The 27,018-nt window shown below is 42.2% G+C and overlaps 2 protein-coding genes across 2 annotated transcripts in view; both read left to right on the top strand.

The window, feature by feature from the left end:
- Positions 1 to 25,758, top strand: part of LOC143327606 (metabotropic glutamate receptor 4-like) — a 152,666-nt gene extending 126,908 nt beyond the window's left edge. Inside the window, exons 8-11 of the mRNA XM_076742057.1 lie at positions 9,292 to 9,428; positions 10,733 to 11,668; positions 20,792 to 21,038; positions 23,887 to 25,758. Coding sequence (XP_076598172.1) covers positions 9,292 to 9,428; positions 10,733 to 11,668; positions 20,792 to 21,038; positions 23,887 to 23,936 — 1,370 coding nt within the window. The 3' untranslated portion in view covers positions 23,937 to 25,758. The remainder of the gene's footprint in view (positions 1 to 9,291; positions 9,429 to 10,732; positions 11,669 to 20,791; positions 21,039 to 23,886) is intronic.
- The window catches only part of LOC143327616 (cysteine and glycine-rich protein 1-like), a 314,154-nt gene that overhangs the window by 45,839 nt on the left and 241,297 nt on the right, over positions 1 to 27,018 (top strand). The window lies entirely within an intron of this gene.

The following is a 27,018-nucleotide window of genomic DNA, read 5'->3' as shown; positions in this document are numbered from 1 at the left end:
CATGCTAGCGTCTCACAATTACAATGCTAACAGGCTGGTTAAGCAGCTATAATGCTTAGCATGTTCACTATCTCAGTTTTGTGTGTTAGCATGCCGTCATTTGCTAACGCTAAACAAGAAGTACAGCTGGGGCTGATGGGAATCATGGGATATATGTAGCAAATTTCATGACAATCCATCCAATAGTTATTGAGACATTTCACTAAGAGCCAAAAATGTCAACCTGCTGCTTGCACAACAGGAAAACTCAGAGAATCAGCAAAGTCATTAGGATTTCCATCTGGCAACCAATCTGCCAACCTGGCAATGACTGTTTTTTGCCATTTCATGGCAATCCATCAAACAGTAGTTGAAATATTTCAGTCTGGACCAAAGTGGTGGACCGACAGACAGACTAAGATTGACATGTCTAGAGCCATGCTACTAGAATGGCAACATACTTAAACCACCAGTAGAGATTTGGCAATACTGTTTCCACCACTGGTACATAACGGTTAGTATACAGTGATATGTACTGATATAAAATGACATATTACATATACCCATCCATAACAACTAGCATTGTAATAATTCACTGCAAGCTGCAGTGATCCAGACTTTCATTGTATAGACAATTTCTTTTTCAAGCAAAGCAATTTAAGACAATTAAAGTCTTTCTCAGAGACTTGAGTATGCAGTGTTTGTACAGATAAATTATTCATTTGAACTCTTGCTCTTCAAGCTAATTTGTCATTCTAATATCTACTTGTTGCATTGGCAGAATGTCAATTCAATGTTTAATTCATGTTGAGAAGTAAAAGACAATATTTTCCTTTGCTGGTTTTCACATCACAAAAGAGGGATTTTTAGGGACATTTTTATTATGGAAGAGAGGATGCCACTGATAATGAGTGCCTTTGTGCACTAGGAATATTCAGGTTATGACATACATTACTGCTCTCTCTGTTGAGTATTCACTAACTCCTGGACTACACCGCTGCTACCAAAGCCAATCACAAGCTTTCTGTCCAACCTGCTGTTGTCCATTGAACACATGAGCAGACTGTCTGATGTACATGTGTCGTTGGCAGACCCATGATTCCAAATATATCCATTAAAAACAGAAAAATTAAGACTGACACAGGTGGTATCCAGGCTGTAGCAGGAAAACGACTCTTAAACTGCTTGATGGTCTTGAAAGGCCTCAAGTTAGCTGCTCCTTCTTCTTCTACACATACCGTCTACTGCAGCTTTTGTGACATCTGTGGGACCAATAAGTCACTCACTCATGACATATTAGTGTTGAACAAAACAAACTCTCCTGAATGGAAATTGGCTATTATGAACACAATGTCAGGCTAAATAAATCAAAATGTTACTTCAATCTGATTATCAGGCTACTGATTCTAATATTAAAGCAAGTGATTTCACAACAATGTGCAAATATACAGCAGGTTTAAGACCTGTGTAAAACTATATAGCTTTACATATACTGTCTTTATTTCTGCTAGAATTCTTCTCACTAGTACATCAAACCTTTGGATATCGGCTAGCTGCTTTTTGAGTTTTTTTAGGGTTAGGGTTTGGGCAACCAAGCTGCCTTATGTTTTGGGTGCTACAGTAGGAATGTATGCAGGTTTGAGTCACAATGAAGCAGGAATCTGAACTGCTCTTACTAACTTCACGGTTTATCGTCCCGTGACTTGATGGGTAATCAGGTGGAAAAAGTAAACAGTCTCCTTCAGCGTCAACCATTAAGATACCCTTAACCCCCAACTGCACCAGCTAAGCTGCACAGGATCCAATAGCACGTGGGAGAAAAACAACCGATGGACTGCTGTTCACAACAGGCAGTGTCAGGGTTCAGTGGTTCTTATGGTCTGTGGTAAAACAGCATCTGTGTTCTCTTTCTTTCCCCAGACAAGACTTCTCTATATGGAAGTTTATATCTAGATGAATTAGGGCTATATAACTGTTTTCAAAGGAATATGCCAGTTAGCCATTGGCACATACTGATGTCTTATTCCATCTCTACATACAGTATATGCAGGGTCTGTCAGTGATAGGTGTTAAGTTTTAACTAAAACACGATATTACAGTTAGTGTGAAGTAAGTACATGATAGATAAAATATTCTAAACACAAAACAGACATTACAGTAGCACTCGGCTCTCATATTAAACATCAGCAAGTACGTAAATTGGACTTGCATCCACAACATAGGTCAGCATTTTTTAAATTTGCTTGTTTGCACAATGAGGACCGAGAGGTGCTTTTCGTAAAGTGGCTTCAACAAGCTTTTTAGCCGACAAGCAGGGACTCGAAGCTCCACTGCAGTGGGTCCTTTTGAGCTGAATTTTGTTCTAACCTGGAAAACTGTATTAATGTTACAACACCGTCTGACCAGAGGGGTTGCCTTGAGGTTACACTACACTCCATCTAATTGCATCAGCACACAGCAGTATATTGAACTTGTCCGGATACATAAAACAACATAACTGCCAAGGCTGGACTGTGTATTATATTTTCAAAGACAATATTTATCTCTGTGTTGTGATATTAGTATTTTACGCACCAGTAAACACACAGAGCAGTCATCCCTTTTTCTTACAAATAGCAATCGCCAGAATTGTACATAAAAGTAGGTCATTTTTTTTGTTGTTGTGATGAATCATTCTTGAGGCTGAGCCAGCAAGGATCTATTGTTACAGATTTTTGTTTATTGTCAGCAGTTTTAGCGGACGTCTGCTAAAAATAATTCACATTTCTTCCTCCGCATAGCGGCACAGCTCTCAAGAGTCCAGTCTTAGCATATCCACAGCAAATGCGTTGTATCTTAGGTTGCATATGTGATGAACCTCAGCTGATAAAGGTCAAATGCCAAAGAGCTTCTCAAAAAGAGTTCGGAGAGGCCATACTCGAGGCACGCTCACAAAACCATTTATCTGTGATGTCTCAGTGGGCTGTCAGGGTCTCAACAGGGGACGCAGTACGCTAGCTGATGACAGATAACCTTTTAGAAAAGATGAAAAATAATCTGACAAAAGTATTTGCTTGGCTGGGACATTTTCACTCATCTGGGAGTATCTCCTTTAGATTTTCTCCAGTGGTATTTTCCACACCGATGGAAGCTGTAGCTGTTTATTTATTCTAAATCACCAGCCTCTTAAGTGTTCATTTTTGGCTCATTCAGCAGCAGCCGGAGCTTCGGCCGACAAAGCAGTGGAATCAAACACCTCCAGTCCATCTTTATGCACTGTGTGACACTCTTAAGGGCTTCCGTCTTTCTTTTTCCCACCTCTGCATGCATCTAAGAGTTGTTAAGACTTCAATAGGCCACAATTGAATGAAGCTTCCTGCCAGTGTTTCATGTCTCTCACTATTACATGAGGGAAAAGTGTTTTCGCTCTGCTGCAGACAAAAAGGCAGTGGCCTTTACGTCGTCATTCTCACCGGGGACAACAGTTATGAGTGTGGTTTAGATAAAGCTGAGCTCTGAGGGTTTTCCAGCGCTGCACAGCTACAGTATCTCTTCTCAAGGATGTGCAACATGCCATTAGTTATACTGTTCAGTAGATCCTACTGATGTGTACATGTGTGTTTGCATACTAAAATTTCTTTTTTTATTAGGCTTCTGCCTGTTTTGTGGCCCTGCTTCCATTATAACAAGTGAGATTATGTCATTTTTGAAAGAGGAAATAACACAATCCCTCTACTTACAAAGAAAAGTTGCATTTCGAAGCCTCACTCAGTTCAGTACAGCTGCAGCCTTACAGCACTTGCTCTGGTGTGACCAGCAGCGTATGGTGGCTAATGCAGCTAACTTTAGATATTGTTGTGTAACTGACATTCAAATTGCTGACTCATCTCTACTTGTGCCACCGTTACACTTCATTTTGACATATCACAATGTTCAGTGGTGTTATCACAAATCTTAAAACAAGCTTCTGACTTAAATGAATGTTGGGAAATGAAAGGAAAATTCTCCCATCTTTACCTGTTCTTGATAAAATCAGGATAATGCACATTTCCACAACACTAGCTGTGAGATAATACTCACTCACAGCAGAAATATTGTAATCATTCACTTATTATTTCCAGTCTTTTCCATTTAGTTTTGCGAGCACTGTTAAGATCCTGTCAACAAAACTCCACACTTCCTGAATCTGAATTTCTAACATCTACGCTAAGTTTCACGTTGTACTGATAGAAATCACACTCGATAAAACGGCAGACCCAGTTGGAGCCATTTAATAAATGAAAACAGTAGGTCTGTTTAAGAAGAGGAACTAAAAGCAGCAAATTGGTGAATATGCCATGACACTGTTGTTGCACTAATGGAATTAGTGCTGTGGGAATGTACATTATGCTGAATTTACCATGGTAGCTATTAGAGTATTGCTAAACCCTCCCCAATGTTTTTTTTTTTTTTACTTGCCCTTTATTTGTTCATGCTGGCTAATGTAGGAGACATTTGAATACTGGCATTTATGTGAGAATTTACAGTAATCATATTCTGTCCTTCATAGCCCCGAAACCCAAATGTATTGTTATTATTGTAATTAAACCTTTTGACTCAAGTTTTTCAATGTATGCCACTTGTATGCTAACACTTAAACCCAGTGAGAGAGCACTTGTAGACAGCAGAAGCATATTTCTGATGATTGACTAATCGTGCTAATGTCATGAAAGTGACAGAGAGGCAGGAAAGACGCACACACACACTTGAAGAGTGAAGTAGATCCGTGGTAAATTCTGCATGACTTGCTTGTGTACAGGTCATTAAGAGTTAATGACCGGTGTAGAGGGCAGCAAGCTGTGCTGCCATTCACCAAGGTGTCCCTGGTGTGCATCCATGCAGAACAAGCACATGTTGGATTAATGATCATACTCGGGTAATTCTTAAGGTGTGTGTGTGTCGGAGGGGGGGAGGTAATACCACAGTCATTAAATATTACATATAATTACAGGCACTCCATTAACCCCAACGTTTCTGTGAGAGCACAGGAGGCGGCGAGCGAACAAGTCGCCTGTGGTACACACATGTGTGGCCTCAGGCTACCCCATCACATTAGTGCACGGCACAATGCAGCGGTGGCAGAGGCCTCAGCGGAACTCATTATGCCCCCCGACTAGTGCGAGGACTGTTTAGACAAGCAGTTTGTGCCACATGACAGGCCTAATTTCTCATCTGCAACTCAAACACTGACCACGCTGCCCCAAAATGCACCAGTCTCTTCACTCTTAATGAAGAGGACACACCACTGCCTCCAGAGGAATGACACAGACCCCTGGCAGTATTATCCCACAGTGCCAAAGACTATGAGGTCACATTTGTCTATTCCATTTGTTTTACCACAGTGCAAACCTCTGAGAGGCTTGATGTTATGTGCCACCACATACCATCTTGTTACTTCTCATGTGTCATAAATAAGAGTTAAGATATTTTCAGACGTAAGCATACATAACTACTTGAAGTGGTACTTTTGTCTATGGAAATCTATTTGATGATAAACATATCGGATTTTTGAGCTGCGCCTCCCAGACGTCACCTCCATCAGTCCTGTATTCAGTTCGTGGTGGTTAATGCTGCTGTTGCTGATTACTGACTGCTCTGATTTATGCAGAAATGTACTGTATACCTGTAATGAAGGCGCACCAGACGTCTGATGTAACACAGCAGAAGCTCTCATACTCCGGGTGGTGCTTGAACAACAGTCTGTCAACCTGTAATAGAGGACAAATGAAGAAAAATGGTTGAAAATAATGTGGATAACAACATAAAAGGCACAATCTACGATCAAAGCAAAAGGGTTTCCTCACCACCAGGGTCCAAAAGACAGATATGAACTTCCTGTCACTCCATAATTGATTACCAGGTCTTTTAGAATATGATACAGTATTGCATTGTACTGAGACTCTGCTCAGCTAAACCTGCAGCATTCCTGTAACATTCTGCCAAATACTAATGATCTTGAACTGGTTTTGAATGCACGTAAAACTAAGTTTACCGAGGTAATGGTGGCAAAAACCATCTGCCTGTTAGATCCTCTAGACCACATCAAACTCGGTCTTAATGACTGGCTGTCCCTCAAGTCTTTATTACTTTGCCTCGACTACCTTGAACTCTTTACAAAACACCCTAAAAATGAACACTTTGAGCCCCCTCAATGAATTTAATCCATGATCACGAACCATTCAGCTTCTGTTTGTACCTGTCTTAACTGATTTGTATCTTGCATCTTTATGAGCTGCATTTGGATACTTGTTTTAATCCACTGCTGTATTTTAATATTTTGTATCTTTTAAGTCATTTTAAACTGTCACTGGACATCATTGAAAGTTTAAATAAAGGATTATATATTTAGAAGCAAATTTCCAGTAGCTCAAAGCCACAGTAAGACATCTGTTAGTCAATGAAAAGCGAGCATGACCAAAAGACCAGTCGTCTTTTCAGTCAGTCGTGTAATGCTGGCAGTGTTGCTGCATTATTTTCTCATAACCATCAGTGTTACATTCAGGGTCCATTTCTCTTTTCAGTGACAGTGGTGTCCATGTGAGCTCTTACAGGCTCGAGCACATGACCCCAGCCATGACAGTGGACAGCAGGCAGCTTCAAAGAGCTTTCAAAAGCTTTAGAAATTGAAGAGAGAAAAAAAAGGCTTGGCACGATAAAAATCTTAAAAATATTACAGTAGCCATAGCGTTGATGTGCTTAATATGTTTCTATAAACATGATGCCTCGCTTCATAAAGTCACTGTAATCCTCCCATGATCACTAACTGCTTTGTGATGTAGGCGGCATTGTCACAGAAGCAAGGCTGAGTAAAACGGTAATGCCGTAATCCAGCAGGGCTGACTCATCGAGATGTGGATTAGGGCACCGCGTCCTCCAGCATCGAAACAAAGAGCAAGAAAAAAAATAGTCATCAGCAGAAATCCATCAGCAGCAATTGGCCGCGTTTAGCGTTTGTTCTTAACTGGGATGCTCGTGTTTTGGAGGACTTAACAATAAACCAGGCGTAGCAAGAAAAACACAGGGGCTTACAGCTTTCATCAGTGTTTGAAGGTATAGACGTTTGTGAAAGTTGATGTGAAAAGCAATTAGACATGAAGTTCCCCCATTCTCCCTCTAAGGGAAACCTTTCCACGTTCTTCCATGATTAAACAGACCGCTGCACTAGAAGTGCGGCTCATCTAGTTTCCATTGGGGAGCTTATAGAGAAATCTTTGGTGTGCTTTCTTTGTGACACATCATTACAGCTTGTCCTGAAACGGCACATGGGAATACATTGTCTTCATCATTGTTATCACAATGATGAAGCAGAGAACACCTTGGGTAGACAGCATGAGTGGTGAGACGAGTGTGCTTGAGGTCAGGAAGAGGTCAGTTGTCAGCCTCTGGACCTCCTGAGGATATCCAGCTGTTCAAAGTCAGTTTGCCACTATCCAAAGCCCTTCACAAGCTCAAAGGCCATCAGCTTAAAAGGGAATTCCAAAACTGGAAAGATGTTTTTTTCATAAAACTGGGCTGTCTATGCAGCAGAAAGATGCAAATATTTCTTGCTACATGAACAGAGAAAATGGACTGTGGTATTACCTTTTGCTTAACAGGCAGAAAACCTATAACAACCAGAACGCACTGCACCGGACCATAATGCTCCTGCTGGTGGGTGAAGTGCTGCTGGTCAGGCAGTGCTTGGTTTTGGCTTGTCTGGCTTCGAGCAATGGCAGCCTGGTTGCAAACTTTCTCGTGCACTGAAATATGTTTCTGAAATCATTTAACAGTAACAGAATCTTGGTATTTGACCAGCACTGCTGAGTTTAACAGTTTGATCTGAGCTTCGGCCCTCTTTTGAAGAGCAAGGGCTGGCTCTCTCTCTCGCTCTGACGTCTATACTCTGTGTCCGTGAAGCCATGTGGAGGTACAGTCTGTAGTACAACAGCCCTATAGCCAGTGAATGAGCAGGGAGGTCTGGGTGCAGGCAACATGGGGGGAGTTCTGTTCATTCACATATACTACTCACATTGTAATAATACAGAGCTGTTTGAAAATCAGCAGTTTCCCTTTAATGGATGCTGCTCGGTAGCCAGCAGCACAAAGCTGGTTGCAAAAGGCAAGCTGGGTCTGCATATGTGCACTGTGCGTGTATTTACAACCCTTATGCCTGAGAAAATGTTGATATTGGAAGGTTTGTACAATATCTGCACATGGCAACCACCACAGAAGCCCTGTGAGGCAAGTGAGAAAAAATGTGGTGATGCATTTGCTACGTTTCATCTGAAGTGTTTTCTCTCTTGTGTTTATGGCCTAAGAACAAGTGAAAAAAGGTTCTGGCAGGATAATCGTTTCTCTTAATCAAAGTTTTTTTATTCATCTGTGAAAAGGTCAAAATAAAGTTTTGCCAGTTTTTTTTCATAACCGAGCATTTTTATTGCTTTAACCAAACCAAACTGAAAACAAAACTTAGTCCAAAAATAATAAGCTGACTTTGAATTTTGGCTTCACATGAGACAGAGTGGCAACCTCCAGGCCTGAAAAATGAAGCCAACTCCTAAGTGCCAAAAACTTCAGGTCCTTGAATGGCAACTTAAGGCTGGCTCCAAAAGTGTGTTAATCCCCATAGACCTCCATATTAAAATGCCCAACTTTACAGCAGAAATAAACATGTTTACAGTCTGGTACTAAAAAAACAATTTTTGTTTCCATAGCCAATTTCCCCGTTCATGACAACTCTACGGCGGTACGTTTTACTCCCAGGATTAAATAAATGTGTCCAAAGTGTGTGTTGATTTCAGAATAAATTTGCGCATCGTTTATCATGTAACACTATCAGACAGTAAAGCTACCTAGGATGTGGTTGAATGCTAATGTTAGCTGTTGCCTAATGGGTTTTCAAATATGTTGTTTAATCTCATAATATGACCCGATGTTCCTCTGGATTTTCACTATCCATCGTCTGATCAGGTGCTGATCAATCGGGAAGCACTGAAATGATAACGATTTGTCAGATTCCTGACATTTATACAACATGTGACCTGAAACGCAGCAGTATGACATTATCCTTTTTGATAACAGCTTTTGAGCTTCCCAGCCTGAGCGTGACGTCAGAGGGAAATGGCCACCATGGGAATCCTCCACACCACACATAACACAGCCATAACAGGCACAGGCTCTGAAAGCTGTCGCTGAACACAAAGAATCGTCCGATATGAACAGAACTCCATGTTCTCATGAGGAAACATGTTGTAATGCCACATTCACGCTCACTGCACTGCATGATGAAGTGATGTTGATTTTTCTCTCATGTAGGCATAGCTGGCAACCCAGTGCTCTTCAATGAGAATGGAGATGCCCCCGGACGCTACGAGATCTACCAATACCAGATCAGAAACCGATCGGCCGAATACAAAATAATTGGCCACTGGACGGATCAGCTCCATCTCAACGTGAGCATTGCCTTTTCTGTTCCACGCCCTCACTTATCTTCACAAAAGGTTTGACGGCATTTAGCCTACAAGTGTTGTGTTTGTGTTAGTGTTTGCAGTGAAAATCCTTCTCTGGAAAGCTGTTTTCTCCAGCTCTGCAGCTGCGTGTTTGCTCTCTAACTCCTCCCAAACCATTTGATAGCGCTTAGTGCCATCTTCAAAGGTGTAAATATCCAGAGGGCGCTTTAAATGATTAACAGGGCAGACTGTGATGAAAAGAAAGCCATGAGAGCTTAAGGACAGACATATTTAATATCATCTCTCCAGACGGCATCACTGACTTCCAAAAACAATACTTTGAGCTGGGGCTGTGATGAAGTATCGGTATTATAACAGTAAATTACATAAAGGAACCAAACAAATTATGTTTTGACAAAATGGAGAGGAGGCCTAGGGCAGACACAAGAGAGAACAATTGCACACATGAAGCAACTTGAGAGGAGCTTTTCCTTCTGTACCTCTTTCAAGATGTGCCGTGGAAGAAAAAAGGAAAAAAAAAAAAAAAAAAAAAAAAAAGCGAGGTTGTGGTGGGCACCTACTGTGGAACGTGCCAGTTCTGACTCTAAAGCCGGCTGTATTTTAATTAGTGTTCTTTGAGTTCTTAATTAAATGCACATTTACAGACAAATTTACCAGCTTTGAATGAACTGCCACAATTGAATAAAATTGATAACATTAAAGAGAGCGGACCCGTTTGAAATGATGAATTTAATTTATCTTTACAAGTGTGCTTAGAAACGGGGAAAATCCGCAAAGGACTGTAGCATACTGAAACAAAATTTATCTTTCATTCCTCTGATCGTAGACAGCTGAGTATTGATTTTTGTAACACAAACAACTACTTAAAGTAAAAAAAAACAGTGTCAGTTGCTTGTAGAGAAAACAATGGGTTTCCCGTTTCCTCTTGTGTCTTGCCCTTCAGATAATTTGACCACCCACAGGTGAATTTTGCTGAATCTATGAAGAAAGCTTTATTTGACCCCTCGTTTGCCCTTTTGCACGCCCCGCTCAAATAAATAAATAAAACCCAGTAGCATGGGAGCGTACAGAATGGAATTTCAGGCCAGGTTCAAACACCCAAACAGCAAGTATCCGCTGTGAGGACTGTCCTTGACCTCCAAGAGTGCTGGGGATCATTTTGGATCAATACAGCATCACCGCCTCTCCATGCCACCACTTTACAGGACACAGCCAGCTTAGTGCTCTACAAATCTCCTCTCCTCTCTCTTTGTCTCACTCTCTGTGTCCCTCTGCCTCCTTCGCAGGTTCGTTCGATGCAGTGGCCCGGCGGTGTCCGTCAGGTCCCGTCCTCAATCTGCAGCCTGCCCTGTCAGCCCGGCGAGCGCAAGAAGATCGTGAAGGGCATCCCTTGCTGTTGGCACTGCGAGCGGTGCGATGGCTATCAGTACCAGGCAGACACCTACACGTGTAAGATGTGCCGATTTGATTTGCGGCCCAACGAGAATCACACGGGTTGCGTTCCAATCCCCATTGTTAAACTGGAGTGGAGCTCTCCATGGGCAGTCATCCCTGTGCTCATTGCGGTCGTTGGCATCATGGCGACTGTGTTCGTGGTGGTCACATTCATCCGCTACAACGACACTCCCATTGTGAAAGCGTCAGGCCGAGAGCTGAGCTACGTGCTGCTAACTGGCATCTTCCTGTGCTATGCCACAACATTCCTGATGATTTCCACCCCCGATGTAGGAATCTGTTCACTCCGGAGGATCTTCTTGGGTCTGGGCATGAGCATCAGTTATGCCGCCCTGCTCACCAAAACCAATCGTATTTACCGCATCTTTGAGCAGGGCACCATGTCTGTCAGCGCACCCAGGTTCATTTCTCCAGCCTCCCAGCTAGTCATCACGTTCACCTTGGCCTCAGTGCAGCTGCTCGGGGTGTGCATCTGGTTTGCCGTGGATCCCTCCAAGGCCATTATTGACTATGAGGACCAGAGGACCTCTAACCCGACCATGGCTCGTGGTGTGCTCAAGTGTGACATCTCTGACCTGTCTCTAATCTGCCTGCTGGGCTACAGCATGCTGCTCATGGTCACCTGTACAGTCTACGCCATTAAAACCAGAGGGGTGCCGGAGACCTTCAATGAGGCCAAACCCATCGGCTTTACCATGTACACCACCTGCATTATTTGGCTAGCATTCATCCCAATCTTCTTTGGCACTTCACAGTCCACAGAAAAGGTAAGCTCACTCTGTAATGCATTTTTCCTTCTTTTGTAAGCCAGCTTTTTTTGTGTGTGTTTTCAATTCATGGCAATACTTCAGGGGTTTTAGAAATCTTCACAGCTACACAACAGTTTCTTTAATTCCAAATCAAATTAGTTTCCCTTCTTAATTTCTATCTTCTTTCTTTCTTCTCGGTTTATTCACAAGAATGTTATAGTGTCGTAACAATGGACATATTTGCAGGTGCTTTAAAACATAACTACGCAGTAGCAGCTGTGGAAAGTAAGTAAGCCCATCTACTCAAGTGTGGTAATTATGTATAATTCTGAGATACTTATATTTGAGATTTTGTGCTACTTTATACTTCTACTTCACTACATTTCACTGCATCTAGAGTTACTTTGCAGCAATACATTTTACATATAAAACATATAATCAGCAAGTAAAATCTGATATGTTGTTACAGATAAAATCAATGTTCCATCTTTTTGGCAGGGGAGTAATATGATATGCTTTTCCATCCTGATCTTTTGACCCCTCAAATTTGTCTTGTGACCCTTTGTGGGGGTCCTGACCCACAGGTTAGGGACGACAGAATTGGACTACCCAAGAGTATATTAGGCAGCTATAATTAGCTCCACATACGTCAGCTACATTTCAGTTCTGCTTAAATGTTGATGCATGATGTTGATAAATAATAATGATATAATATACCGTATATCATCATCTACCTTTGACAGGGGCTGTGTATAAGTATGAGTACTTTTACTTTGACGCATACATTAATTAAGTACATTTTGCTGATGATGCTTCTGTACTTTTATTTGTGAAAGTCTGAAGTACTTCTTCCACTGCCGCACAACTTTATTTTGAAACTGCAGTTCAGCTGTGTTTAAATTTTTACCTCAGCCCCACACTGAACGCCAGCGTTCATTTTCTTATTAAAATATTCCACTCTGCTTTTTTGACAAGAGCAATTTTAGAAATGAAGTTAATCGAACTCTGCAGCTAAAACAACAACTAAAAAGGGGAAGTCATGTGGAAGCCTCGTATTTCAAATAAACTAACAACCTACGAAGCGTGGACACAGTTTTATGAGCGCGTTCTCTAATAACTCTGCACGCAAGTCTATGACTCACACATATGTGACGGCTGTATGCCACAGTGCATTAGAGACCCATGAGCTGTTCACCCAAACACAAGCTCACACTCGTATTCCCATGTCAAATCATTGTGCCCGACCTCATGAACTGTGGACCTGGATCACATCCAGTGGGAACACTGGGAGGTTACAGGACAAGAGGGATCCAAAAGGGGCATGAAAATGGAGGCTGGGCTTGGAACTCATAATCAGTGCAGACACTGTGGGTACAAAGCCAAAGGGGTACAACAATGGCACAGTAGAAATGTGTAGATCCAGTTGAAAGAGGTCTTTTGGCAATGGAACAAAAAGCTCAGCGGCTACAAGAGAGGGCAGCGGTAAGGGAAAAGCCTCATACTGGCATGGACACTATCAGCGGTGCCAGCATGGGTCTGACAGATGCAACAAATTAATCCTTACCTCCCTCCCTTTGGGATTAAACAAAACAATGCATCAAAATGCTGGCCTGCAAAACTGGCTGTGATAGTTACCTTTGTGGAAAAACGTTCTTGAGAGACCAAGTGTGTGCATTGTGTCACGCTCAGCATCCGAGAATAATTTCTATAGTCTGCAGCATCCAGAAAATCAGCACATGACTGCAGCCAATTGAATTACATTAATAATTCAGTGTGTGACCAGCAATAAGTTTCACATGCCGCATGTTGGGTTCATGCCACAAAGTCTAAACTAGTGTGAATCTGCATATTTGCCTGCTTTTACCCCATACATCCACCTGTAAACACTGAAACTGAGCAACAGCATCTACATGTTGGAAACAATGAGAGACCTGCTGAGCTAAACAGATGCTGCTTGTTCAACGCTACATTTACAGAAATATATTCAGGAAAAAGCACTGGAATGTCAACTGTCATCACTATACGTTCTTGATCATCACGCGCAGTAAAGAAAAAGCAGTGCAAGTCCACATTACTTTTTAATGCGAGTATTGCACATCTTAAGTCGCATGTCAACAGCAGCCGTGGATATCAGTGGGTTCTTTGTTTAATCATTCCATCTCCCCTCTCTGAAGATGAAAGAGAATTATACAATCACAGAGAGATTGAACAGCTTTTTTGGAGGATGAGGTAATCCATTAGCTAGCATGGCTTTGAATAGTAAAACAGAAGTGGAAAAAAAAAAAATCTTTGAAGGCCAAGTCCTACTTTTTGTTTCTTCTTCTTCTTCTTCTTCTTCTTCTTCCTCCTTCATACCTCAGATGAATTTAATTTACAAACCCTGAAAAACTTCTCTCACCCGTAAGACTCTCAGCTTCTTGCTATAAATATATATTAGTCGCTCATTAATTATTATTTCCTGTAGAAAACTGTACACACCATGGCTGGGAGATACTTCCACTTTTATCATTTGGAAAACTTCTACCATTGCCCCGAGCGTTGTTAAGGTAAGACATGAAATGGAGCACAAAATGGAAATCTTGCTTCAGGGAAATGTCCTACATTTTTTTTCTTTCCTCATTTGAGAGAGAATAATCATATTTAATATATAACCATAATGGCCTTTGAGTGTCTAGTCAGAAAAACTTAATTTAACTCACACTCTAATATGGTTTAGTCTAGTCAGATCACGCAGCACGGAGCTGCTCAGTTGCTGTAGACTGCTTTTAAACATACCATGTCCTTGTTTTACATGTATGAATCGCTTTGCATTGCCAGTGCGTAAACAGACTTTAACATAACAAATGGCACCTTCTCTGAATTTCTTACTTGTTTATGTCAGCCTGTGGACTTCTGTGTTAAGGACTCTGCACGGTTTTGCAAGGAAAATCCAAAGGATGTGACCTCCCTGTGAGCTCCCCTACAGCGTCGACTGTCTGCAACAGCAGCCAACATTTCCTTAGCATAGGTTAAACTGCAGCAACTTTATTAACTCGTCAGTCACCTTCAGTCTTATGTATGTCATGTCACTGTTATGGCCGACGCCCAGGATGCTCACTCACCCCTACAGAGTTGTTAATAAGAAGAATTTTTGGAAAATTCCTCTTTGTAGCTTTAAGAGACCATCCCCAAGAAAAACGACAGCATCTGCCATTTCAGCAAGTCCCCAAAACCAACATGTGTTTACCTACAAGTGACAAACTTAGCAAAAGAGGAAGTAGTGTGAAATTATTATGGAGGGAAAAGGCAGGAAGTCAGAGTGTTTGTAGTTCTTTTCCCATTTCCTACTGACACTCGATGCTGGTGTCTTTTAACCCTCACCACGATTATTCCCTGACCCCTGACCCTAACCATGTAGTCATTATTGTCCCCCAGCCTTAACGAACTAGTCATTTTAATCCAAACTGGAATCTTTCCCTTCATCCTAACCAAGTCCTCTCAACCAAGCCTTATCTGTAGCGTTGTTGGACCACAAAACATTTATTTTTTAACAGTAATTTCTAGTTTTGGCAGGACAGATTATGTCATCCTCGGGGCGTCAGATCAGAATACGCTTCACTGTATTGTCCTGAAGGGCTTTTTCCTGCCTTAAAATAAAGTATTCAGTTTTGCTGTGCTAGGCTTCACGTAAAGAACAAAAAAAAAAAAAACCCTGTGACTGATTCTCTGAGCTGTTACATAAACAATGTTCTTATTTAAGGAATTAACATGTCAAAGCAAACACACCTCATAATCATCGTACTGTAAATGACAGGCCCCACAAAGCTTCACAGCCCACGTTGACATGTCTTTCAGAGCAATTAAATGCTCCACTTCCTCCGGGTCTTGATTTACCTTATCTATCCGCCTATGTGCTCATCACCAGTTTACAGCGGGCCCCTGCCTCAGCATTACAAGCACAGTCATTTATTTGTCATCTGGTGCCAGGATAAATGTAACAAATGCCACGGGAGGCTTTCTCTATCATTCAAACAGGGACATCTGCTCTATCTATGGAGCGTGATCACCGTGCTTTATGCTAGCTTCAGGAATAGAAGTGACACCTGCTTACCTGGAGAAACAGTCTAAATCAGCGGCTGCCTCAAAGACAGAGGCGGGAGGAGGAACGTCAGACAATAGCGTGCATGGGAATGAAGCGTCCGCACAATAGGCTCAGTTCAAATTCAATCAACCCACACAAAAGAGGTCCTGCTTTCCCAGTGCATGAATGGACTGATGAATTGAGTGGTGTTGTTTATTTCTCTATGAAGTCTCCATCACACCGCTGGCACTGCCAACTCCACGACAAAAAAACTGCTGTTAGCGCACTAGTCAGACAAAGAGTGGGAGTTGCAGCAAGTTCAACGAGACCAGATGTCAGACAGGAGTGTGCTCATGACTGTGTCGGCTCAGCGTTCCTCCCTGCTACCTGTTACCAACCCGGCCCTTTCCTTTTTCTCTCCGTGTTGCTTTTCAGTGCAAAGATAAACAGCATTATTCACAATAACGTCCCGTTGGCCCAATAATACATAATGAAGACTGATGCTCCAGAGCAGAAGAGCTGAGCGTCATCTTGGACTTCAGAGAGCAGTCATTGCGTTCATTAGGCCTGCAGCACAGCAGTCATCTGGGTCTTGGCTGTTGACCTCTGGGTGTTCCAATAATGGGTGAACAGCCTGTGAAGCTAATCAAGGCCAAAGAATTGTGATCTTTATAAATGACTCTCTCCCATGAAGCTATATTATTGTGTCCCCTAAGGCTTCTATTTGTTTATTAGCTTAATTAGAGTGCAATTATAGAGAATCGTCATGCAGCAAGCCCTTCTGCTGAACGATTCCATAGCATGCTGAGAAATCAGGCAGTAGCTTATTGCAGAGTGGGAATTACGCCATCTAAATGAATTTGATCGTTTGCATCCCGAAGCAGAGGCCCTCCAGAGTCCCAGGTTGAAAACAGGATCTGTTTCCATTTATTTGCCCTCACATTGATCTCACGTTAACCATCGTCACAGATGTTCTCGCTCACTTGTGTTGCACTCTCTGTAGCAGTGATTTATTTAGAGAATTCATCATATATGTACCGATGGCTCTGTTTCATCATTTCTCGTTCAGTCATTAATGCCGCCATACGCTGCTGCTTCTTTGTTATGTTTTGCCTCAGGCAAGATCTGCTAATGGCGGTGTGATGATCGGTGTGTGAGATGTACAGCGACTCGTTTTCATGAGCTCTGGTGTGTATGTGTGTGTGTGTGTGTGTGTGTGTGTGTGTGCGTGTACTCGGGTGCACCGCAAAGGGGAAGAAACAAATGAATGGATTGATGGGAGGAGCTGCTCTGACACTGAAAACAGGACTCCATTTGTGAGCTACTGTACATAAAGCAGTACAGATGAAGCTGCAGGTTTTTGTTTTTTTTAATCAAGTGGCTGTCAGACAGAAGCAGACAGGAGCATATTGCTTTTCAAGTACGGACTTGGCAGTAATTCAATATTATCACGACTCGTGGTGGAATCATAATGTGGCAATAAGGTCAAATTGTGTTTAAATTAGCAGGGCCAGTATATCAGCCAAGATTAGCTTTTTAGCTCGCTGCAGGTGTACTGCATCGGTGCATACATGTCAGCTGATAAATAACAACTAGTTGCAGCACAGAAAAGCCAAAGGTAAGTTTGAGATCCTTTGTGAAGCAGTTACATAGTTTGTCAGATCAGTCTCAATCACACAATTCACAGACGTATTCCAGGATTTATATATAAATCTGATGCATTTCTGATGCACACAAACCAGCTGTCGATAGATAATATGTAACAGAAACCCAAAAATACATGTATGTAAAAATATTTGCAATTTTTATCATAAACATATTTGGATGTTGTCGCGTTTCTGTGCAGAAGCTGCACTTACAAACTGCTTGTCATATGTGGCCCCTGTAACTGTAACCTGCCACGCTCAGTCTGTCTATTTAACAACAGATTTAAAGGATCCGAGTCAAATGTTTATGCTATTTGCATATGAAAAATCCAAAAATCCAGTATTAGTCAGACATTGATTGTACTATTGTAATTCTCTCTGTTCATATTTTAAAGCACATCATAGTTAAAAGTTAACAACAGGTCTTTTTTTTATGTGAGGGCTTTTATCTAATGTGTAACAGTGGAACTTCTGGGTTTTTTCTTTTAATGATTCATTCATTTTGGGGGGTTTTAGCTTCTCCAGTGTGACAATTCACTGCCGACAGAGTCACTGGAAGTTGAATATCTTTGAGTTTTGGACATTTGGTCTGACAAAATGGCTTCTGAAGATGTCACCTTGGTTGTGTTTAAAGTATTTTTCACGGCGTTCTGATTTTTCAGAAACTAACCTACCGATTAATTAATGATGAAATAGTCATTAGCAGCGGCCTGTTCTTACTTATCGTCAGGATATGCTTGAATGTGAATTAATTTGATGGTATTGTGATGTATATACTGAAGTATTTTTCTTAAATATCTCGATACTATTTCGGCTCTGTCCTCGAGCCCTCTTTTAAATTATGGTCAATTAACTGACCGCATGGATGACTTTGAAGATGGTTATTCTCGGTTGAAAGGCAGAACCTTTATTCTCTCTCGTCATGTAACAGCTCGGATTCAACAGTCTGTCCCTGAGGCAGCAGTGAAGCGAGCCCAGAGCAGCTCAGTGCGGCGGGGAGGGGACCACTGCAGCTGTCCCCCTCTCATATAGCCTCCATTCTTCCATTGTTCTCTCCAGCCAGCGGTCCCACATGGTACCAGGACTGGCTGAGCTGAGATGCAGCCAGTCTGGGCGGGAAAGCGCCGTGGAGAGTCACAAGTAATAAAAACAAACAAAGTATTCAAGCAGGAGTCACATCTGGGGAGCTAAATGTTACTGTGCTTTGATGAAGAACCAGCAGGCAACTATTGAGTCTCAGTAGCTGAAGAAAACTCGCCCAGTCAGAAGGAAGAGAGACTGCTCCAAAGGTAGAATCATATCAAATATTTATAGTTAAAGGTACAAAGGCTATGAATGAGAGCCTGTTTGAGTCGGGTTTCATATCATGGCCCCAGAAAACATTGATCCTGATCTGCGAGTGCAAGGTTATATCATACATTGAAATACTTCAGTCAACAGCAGCTAAATTACAGTTGTAAATCAGTTCTCATGGTGGCCTAAGCTATAATATACCTTTTCAATCCAGCACCCACCTGTTTCCACTGAGATTAAGATCACTCTCACCCACAGAAGTCTCTTATATTGAAAATCTTTCTCATCCTACAGAGAAAATAAGACACAAGTAGCCCTTATGGATTTCTTTTAATCTAAAGAAATCTTTCTGTGATTCTACTGCTCAGTAAACTGCTGTTAGAAGACAGACCTGAGAGTTAGCCTTATTAAACGCCTTTAAAAGGAGAAAAACAAACCAACCTTAAGTGGAAAAAAATGTGGTGATAGTGTATGTTTCCGATAGCAGCAGATAGAGAACAGAGACTGGTGGTGCTTACTGATGAAATCTGGATCAGGGCTGGCGAGCAAGAGAGGAAAACTACGTTTAAACTTCATCCGCTTCCATACTTGGGTGATTATTGTGCTGTTTACTGGAAGACGATGCATTTATCCGCATGGCAAAACCTGGTAATAACAGCCTTTCACGTTCTCTTCTAAGACTTGTTTTCCTCAGATGATAATGATGACTGCCAGCTCCTGCCCAGGTTAAAGTAAACATACTGTATCCTGCGTCACAGTGACGTAGCCCTCGTAAAAGAGAACAGGAAGTGGAGTTCTCAAACGTTATTATCTGATTGTACGTGATCAGTTTCTTGTTAGATGATGAGCTCATCTACATGTAGTGGTTTTTTGAGTTTCTCAAATCCGAGGCAGTGGGTCGGTTCTGGGCCACAGGACACTTCCTATCAGACATCATTTAGCAGCTACCACCTTGAACTTGGCTCGGTGTGTCTTTGCTGCATCTTTCCTCATTACTTCCTGTCAAAACTACAACAACGGGATACAGATTTCAACTAAAGCAGGTCATACACACGCGATCAGTCATCACCCACTTAAACCAGTCAGTCTGCTGCTTTCCTGCTGCACTCATGCAGTGTTGATCGACTTGAACAGGACAGCTTCCCTAAATTCTGACTGCTAACCCTGAAGTCAAGATAAATACCTTAAATTATTTTGTTCTTTTGCATATTTGCAGCAGCTCATCAACACGTGTAGCCACACACACACACACACACACACACACACACACACACACACACACACACACACACACACACGAGTATGTCCTTTTAAAATAGGTCAGTAGTTCATGTTTTATTTTATTCAGATGTAACTGCCAGCGGTTTGTTGATGCTTCTGTACTTCTTTTCATCAAGTGGGACGCATCAGAAATCCCCGATATCTCTACTTGAGAATGTCATAATGTTTGGATGCATTCAAGGCTGCAGTATCTTTACTTCTGCAAGACAGCTTACAAGATAATTCCTCTCAGCCGGAAAGCCGAGCAGTCACAACACAGTGCGATGTACAGAAATTACCCGAGCTTTTCCTTCTTTGATGCTTCCCTGAAGATGACTCATTAATTTGCTGCAGCTTTGGAAACAATTAAAATGGAATGAGTGAGAATGATACTCAGAGTTGCCCTCCCCCACGATACAGAGGGTTTGACCATGTGTAACATTTTCACAAGCTTGTTTCTCTTTTTACGAGCCTGCTCGTTATGAGTCAGAATAGGATCCAGTCGAGTGGTGTTATCAAATCTGTGTTCAGGTTGACGTGATGGCCATATTAAAACTAGCATGGCAGAAAATTAAACAAACAAGGTGGCCTTGGCTGGTTTGGCAGACGCGCCGTAAGAGCAGATGAGATGCTAATTTAAAACAAGTTTTATAACATCGCTCGCATTAAATAGTTCTGAAGCCGCTATTGGACACAGAAGAAACCACTTCGACAACAGCTTGGCCAACAAACGGGTCATTGGATGCTCTAATTAGAACGATACACAGCAGATGTCACTTTTACTGTACAGGCCACTACCCATATAGAAAAATCTGCACATTCCAGAGCCAAAAGAGGCCTAAACTGTCTGTGTTGTGCGTGTTCTGTGTTTGCCTCCTGCAGATGTACATCCAAACAACCACTCTGACCATCTCGGTGAGCCTGAGCGCCTCGGTGTCCCTCGGCTTGCTCTACATGCCTAAGGTCTACGTGGTCCTCTTCCACCCCGAGCAGAATGTGCCCAAGCGCACACGCAGCCTCAAGGCCGTGGTTACCGCCGCCACCATGTCCAACAAGTTCAACCCCAAGGCTGGACTCAGACCCAACGGAGAAGCCAAGACCGAGCTGTGCGAAAGCCTGGAAACACAATGTAAGTACAGAGATGCTAATGAGGGAGCCGCTGACTGAAAACCCACAGTTCTGTTTTGTTTGGGGGGCATTTTTTGGCCTTCAGTGTCTGTAAATCAAACACACTGATGCAGAGATGGGAAGCAGAGTAAAAATGTGCAGCATGTTATTTAACACTTCATTGAAGCCAGTAAATGTGTCACTTTTTGACTGGTCTGATTGGGTGGAGGGGGTGTATTGTTTGCCAGTCAGAGGGAACCATTACAGAAATCCCAATTATGTGAGTGGGGGTGAAGTCGTGTTCAACAATGCAACTTTAATAAAACACTTAAAATATGTCAAGTGGGAATCATTGATTGTTTTTCTTCCTTTGTTATTTTCTTTTGATGTTCACAAATGTGATTTTCATCATTATTTCATTTAAGTGGCCACATGTGAAATTTCACCCCCCAGCACTGCTCCAACAGACGGGGCTGGGTCTGTTTCCAGCTCCGTCCGTTCTGGCGTACGAGCTTAAACCATTTTGAGTTTATGCAAACCGACTGAACCGGCATTTGTCGTTATGAGACGTTCCCACAAATTACAAAGTGGCTAACATCATCAACCTGTGCCGGCGGCGCTAAATCCCACTTGTATTGCAGTATTAATAAGCAATGATTAACATAATATTGTTTATTTACCTAATTTATGCGCTTCATTTCACTTGACTGTGTTTTGCTGTCGTTATCGTGCTGGTTCCCCTCCTGTCCCCTGCGTTTCCCCGAGGGCGGGGCTTAGCTCCTCCACACATGGGGCGGAGCAGAGGAGGGAAGATAACGTTACTCGAGTCGATGACGTCTCGATGTGTTACTGTAAAAGCAATAAACGAGAGTCATTTATGCACAGGCAGAGGGCGCTGTGGCACTGAGCTGTCCTGACTGTGGGAATGGGCTCCCACTTGGACTCACAAGTGACACCTAGTGGTTAATGCTGATGTTACCTTTCTGGTCCAGTATTTTACCTCAAACCGGTTTGAAAATGTTCACATCAGCCCAACCCTTGTAAGTCAACAGAAAACTGACAAAGTTGGTAACTGAAGTCTTGTTCAAGTCACAAGTGTTGAATAACAAAGTAGGTCTTTAACGTTTGGTGTGAGGTTGAAGTGAATAAGAACGCTGCTGGTCATTGTTAAAGGGTTTATGTTGACGAGACAAACAATCACTTAGTTCAGAAAATGTCAGAAGACTGAAAAAATGCCCATTGAAAATTCCCACATCTCAAGTTGACCGATTCAAATGTCTCGTTTCTGTTTGACCGACAGTCAAATACATTCACTTCAATGTGACATACTGCGACAAAGAAAAGCAACAAAGCCTCACATCAGCAGCTTCAACCAGCTGACGTCGTTTTCAGCTGAAAAATGACTCAAACAATGAATCAGTTTTCCCAACGAATCGTCCGTTAATCCACTTGTTTCAGCTGTAGTTCGTAAAGAAAGACAACGTTTCTGTGCTGGCTGACTGAAGCTGTGAGTCACTGATGAGGTCCAGCTTCTTAAACGCACCAGTTTGGACTTTTTAATGTTTTACGTTAATGTAAATTTAACATCTTTGAGTTTTGGGCAAAACACTCATTTGAAGACTTCATCTTGGGCTCTGGAAAATGCGACGGGCAATTTTCACTGTTTACTGATTAAGATTGTTATAGATTTAACAATTCTTTGTTAAAAAACAATCGATAGTGAAAAACAATGGTCGCAGCCAGAGATGAAAAACATCGTAAATAATCCGACTCTCTCAGCGTGTCTCCTCCTCATCGCAACACTAATAAAAGTGCTTGGCTCTACTGTATCAGTAACGCACCCTGGATTTATACAAGCAAAGTAAATAATGACTTCAGCCATCGAGTCAGCAGAAATCACTCATGTGACGTCCAGAACGCTCGTCCTCGACTCGCCTCGGGCAGGAAAAGGTTTTAATCGGTCACGTCTGTCACCACGGAGACATTCTGTCCATCTGGCCCGTACCAACGAGGAACTGTCACATGTTTTAAAGCGGTGTTTAGTCCTTACTGTTTATAGCAACTGTACTGAGTAATGCTCCCCTTCACGGCAGAATGAAAGAGCTGACACTGTGTTTACTGTTAATACAGAAAGCTGAGATCGATGAAAGCTGCGTGACGACGCACGAGACCAACAGCTGCACGCTGCGGCGAGGCCCATCAGAACAGCTCCATGTAAACACAGTGCAGCATTAATTCCTGTGCTGTTGCTTTAAGTTTCCTTGGAGGGTTAATAGGGCTTTTTGTTACAACAAGTGGCGAGAAGGCAAAGATGCAGAATTGATAGCCGGCGGCAATTTCTCCTGATGGGGTTACCGTTTACAGGGGCCGCACAGCGCATGGCTATTTGAATAAGCACCATTTGTCATTGTCATCGCCACTGTGGATATACGGCTTGATGAAATTGAAAAATTCCTGTCTGGGCCAGCTCCCACAACTGCCGAGATGTGGTGGTGATATGTCAGGATTTATCTGCTCCACCTCAGCGAATCAGCTCGCACAGTCTGGGGAGACAACTGCAAAGTTGAGGCCTGATAGCTGGAGGAAAAAGGAGGTGGCGGGGTGGGCGGTGGGCTTTGCTGAAACCCCCATCTGTTGTTAGTAATGCAGGCGTGTGTTGAGGGCAAACACACAGACAGGGAGTTGAATTTTCAGGAACTATTGGCATTTATGATACACACTGCAGCACGAGGGCTGAACAGCAGCTGAAGTCTCATTTTAACCGTTATTTGACATTTCATCTTACACTTGTTACACTGGGAAAGCAAACGTCCTCGTCTTCCTCGCCTCATATGTTCAAACACTTCACCTCTCTCATTCTTCTCTTTCAGCTTTCTCAACAAAGCAAACCTACATCAGCTACAGCAACCATGCAATCTAAAGGACAGAGGGTCTTATCAGAATTCAGGATTCCCACCCCGACGGAGAAAAACACGCAGTGGAAATTCACACGGCCGGCAAAAAAAATAACATAAAAAATAAAAACGGATGTGTCGTCGTTTGGGTGGAGATCACAGAAGCGTTGCCCAAAGACGTGACGTGGCGAGGAGAAACCACAGGGACGGACACGACGGGACCGCAACAGATAACAGTACAATTGTAAGGTTCCATCTTCTGTCTGCCTCACACACACACACACACACACACACACACACACACACACACACGCACGCACGCACACACAAAAAAGAAAAATGACAAACACTTGCATGGCAGAGGCCTGGAGATTGAAGGATGGAGCTTTCCTTTTGAGTGTTTACATTTCAGCTATGCCCTCTTTCAAAGACTTCTGTCATCTTGAGCAGCGCCGACTGAAACGCGACTGAAACCGAACTCAAGTCAAGAAAATGTTCAGGTGTTCTCGATGTTGTCTGCCAGTTTCGCAAACTCTAATTAATCTTAAAACCTTCAAGGCATCACAAGGGATTAATCAACACCAAAAAGGCATGAACACACGGTCCATGGATTCCTCAGAGGGGCTTGTGTTTTGATTTCTAAATGTGGTCCGGTCTCACGAGTCAAAGGACTGCTGATCATCTCAACGATGCAACAAATCTGTACCAGACTCCATGGGTTGTTTTTTTTTGTTTGTTTTGTTTTTTTCCTCTTCCAGGTTTCCACTGAGTTAATAAGAATGACTACACCTATAAGATGGTCTCTGCCGATTTTGAGCATGCCAGTTTCAACATCCTGTGTTGTGTTGTTAAAAAAAAAGAAAAAAAAAAAGAAAAAGATAAAACAATATCTCTGGAATGCGTTTAAACTCTGTTGCAGCGTTGTTAACAATTGTTTGGGCCTGAGCCTATTGTGCGTTACAAACTGTTCTCCAATGGTGAAGGTCTAGTGAGTGATTATCTGTGCTTAAGTGAGGCCATGATTTGTATTACCAGCTAGCCTACGGCTGCCACTGCCCTCCGCATACCTGTATGTGCTTTGAAACGGTGGCTCGTGGTTAAAACAAACAGTATTTTAGCCAGGGGATCTAACTGTAAGCCGTCATCCAGGATGGACCCCCCCCCCCCCCCCATCACTGCCACCAGCTATTCTCTTGGTCACACGTGGTGTAAGGGTAAAGCTTAACTGTACAGATCCATTAGGAGGGGAATTAAGATGAAGTATGCCCTTGAGAGGATTGTGCAATATGCCCTAAAGGTGATATCCATAATGGACCAGCCACTGAGAAAATTCATTACTATACATGTCCTCCTCAGGCACTCTCATGATAAGGAGGAGGTGTAAGGAAGTTGTAAGGCTTTTCAACAAATGAAAATCTAATTGCAAAAGTATGCAGTATCTCTATCAATCACCCAGAGCTCGCTGAACAGATTAATAGTTGGCTTCGTGCAGTATAAAAGCCCTCTAATGTCTTGGGGAGAAACATTGTGGGGTCATTTGTGTCGTGAATTCAATGCTGCTTTTCATGCCTCCCTCTGTATTACTTTCAACACCATTTGTGTTGCAGAATAAAATGTGAGTGCTGACCAAATTAAATGGCAAGTTAATGTATGTTATTAAATAGATTGATGATGTCTGCTTTATGTCCTGACATATCCTAAAATTGGGGAAAATGTACAAAAAGATACAGTGCCTGGCTATCTGACTATGTATTTGTAAAACCTCATGAAAACTAATGAAGTGTGTGAAGCATGTTTAGTTTTTTTTATACAAAATTTTATTTCTATTAAAAATGTTTTCAAACTTCAGGATTCATTTTCAGGTTTGTGTGGGAAATCCGTCGGTTTCTGTCGTGAGCAGACCCTTAGCTTAAAAAAAAAGGAAAGGATCAATACTTTTACATCGACGCATGATGTAAAAAAACAGAATGGTGCTTTATCAAACGTGTCTTTTATTCCCGTTGTAAAGTAATAACACTGATTAAAAACCAGTTTGTCAGCCCTGAAGAAAAAGACAATGGCTGCCGTCTTCTGAATAACATGTTGCCACAATTGCTCTGATAATAGCACTGGAAGCACAGAGAATTGGTGGAGGGAAACATGAAATTATTTTAAATGAATGGTTAGCCGCTACTTGAATCCAAGGCCTCTGCATGCAGCGAGCTCTCGGGATCTATCATCTTCCCCACGCCTCTCAGATACTGCAGCCCACTGTACAAAAGGCTCGGAAAATAACAGTTGTTGCATGGCAAGTGTGCTAAATGCACGCCCGAGTACTAGATTACTGCAGTATGCAGAGCACAGTATACATCATCTTCACACGGCAGAGACAGAATGAGGTGTCTGCAATGTTCGGTCTCATGAGATTTGTACGACATACACTCCTGATGATTTTATTTCTTTTCTCTAACAAATGTAGAAATATATCATAGTCCTCTGGCAGCAACCATAAAGAACACCTACGACTACAGAATGAGACAGTCATTGAAGTAAAATGATGTAAATGATGTCGGCCAGAGCATTTAAAACATCCCATTAGAAGCACAAGCAGCAAAAATGGGAAGCTTCAGTATCATTTTTCAGCCCTCGTGCTGCAAACAGCATTGAGAATTTCCACTGACATTTCAGTTCATCTGCTCAGACTTCTGAAAAGAAGAAATAATTAATCCAAACACAGAGAAACAAACACTTCTTGGCTGGCTGCCACATAAACTTTCTACATGTGAGACACCACAGGACACTGAGGTTGGATGCGAACTGAATAAATCAGTAAATCAATACATAATTAATAAATAACTTGGCTTCGGCCAACACAAGCTGCAAATAACGTCGATGTTTTTGCTCGAGACCTACAAAACGCAATAATCACTCCCAGCCGGGTCTGACGGAAGCTTTCTGGGACCAAAAATGACTGAATTGTCAGTCTCTCCTCTGGGAAAAGGAAATTCAACATCTCTTACATCTACCTAAAAAAACATATAATGTATGGAGCTCATAAATAAAACTGTGTGTGATAATAAAAGACAATTTAGCCGAGTTTATGCGACTTCAGCTCACTGTAGAGGCTTA

The sequence above is a fragment of the Chaetodon auriga genome, chromosome 2, assembly GCF_051107435.1.
Source record: "Chaetodon auriga isolate fChaAug3 chromosome 2, fChaAug3.hap1, whole genome shotgun sequence".
Lineage (NCBI taxonomy): Eukaryota > Metazoa > Chordata > Actinopteri > Chaetodontiformes > Chaetodontidae > Chaetodon > Chaetodon auriga.
The sequence above is the reverse complement of the archived record's forward strand: the minus strand, read 5'-3'. Positions and strand labels throughout refer to the sequence as shown.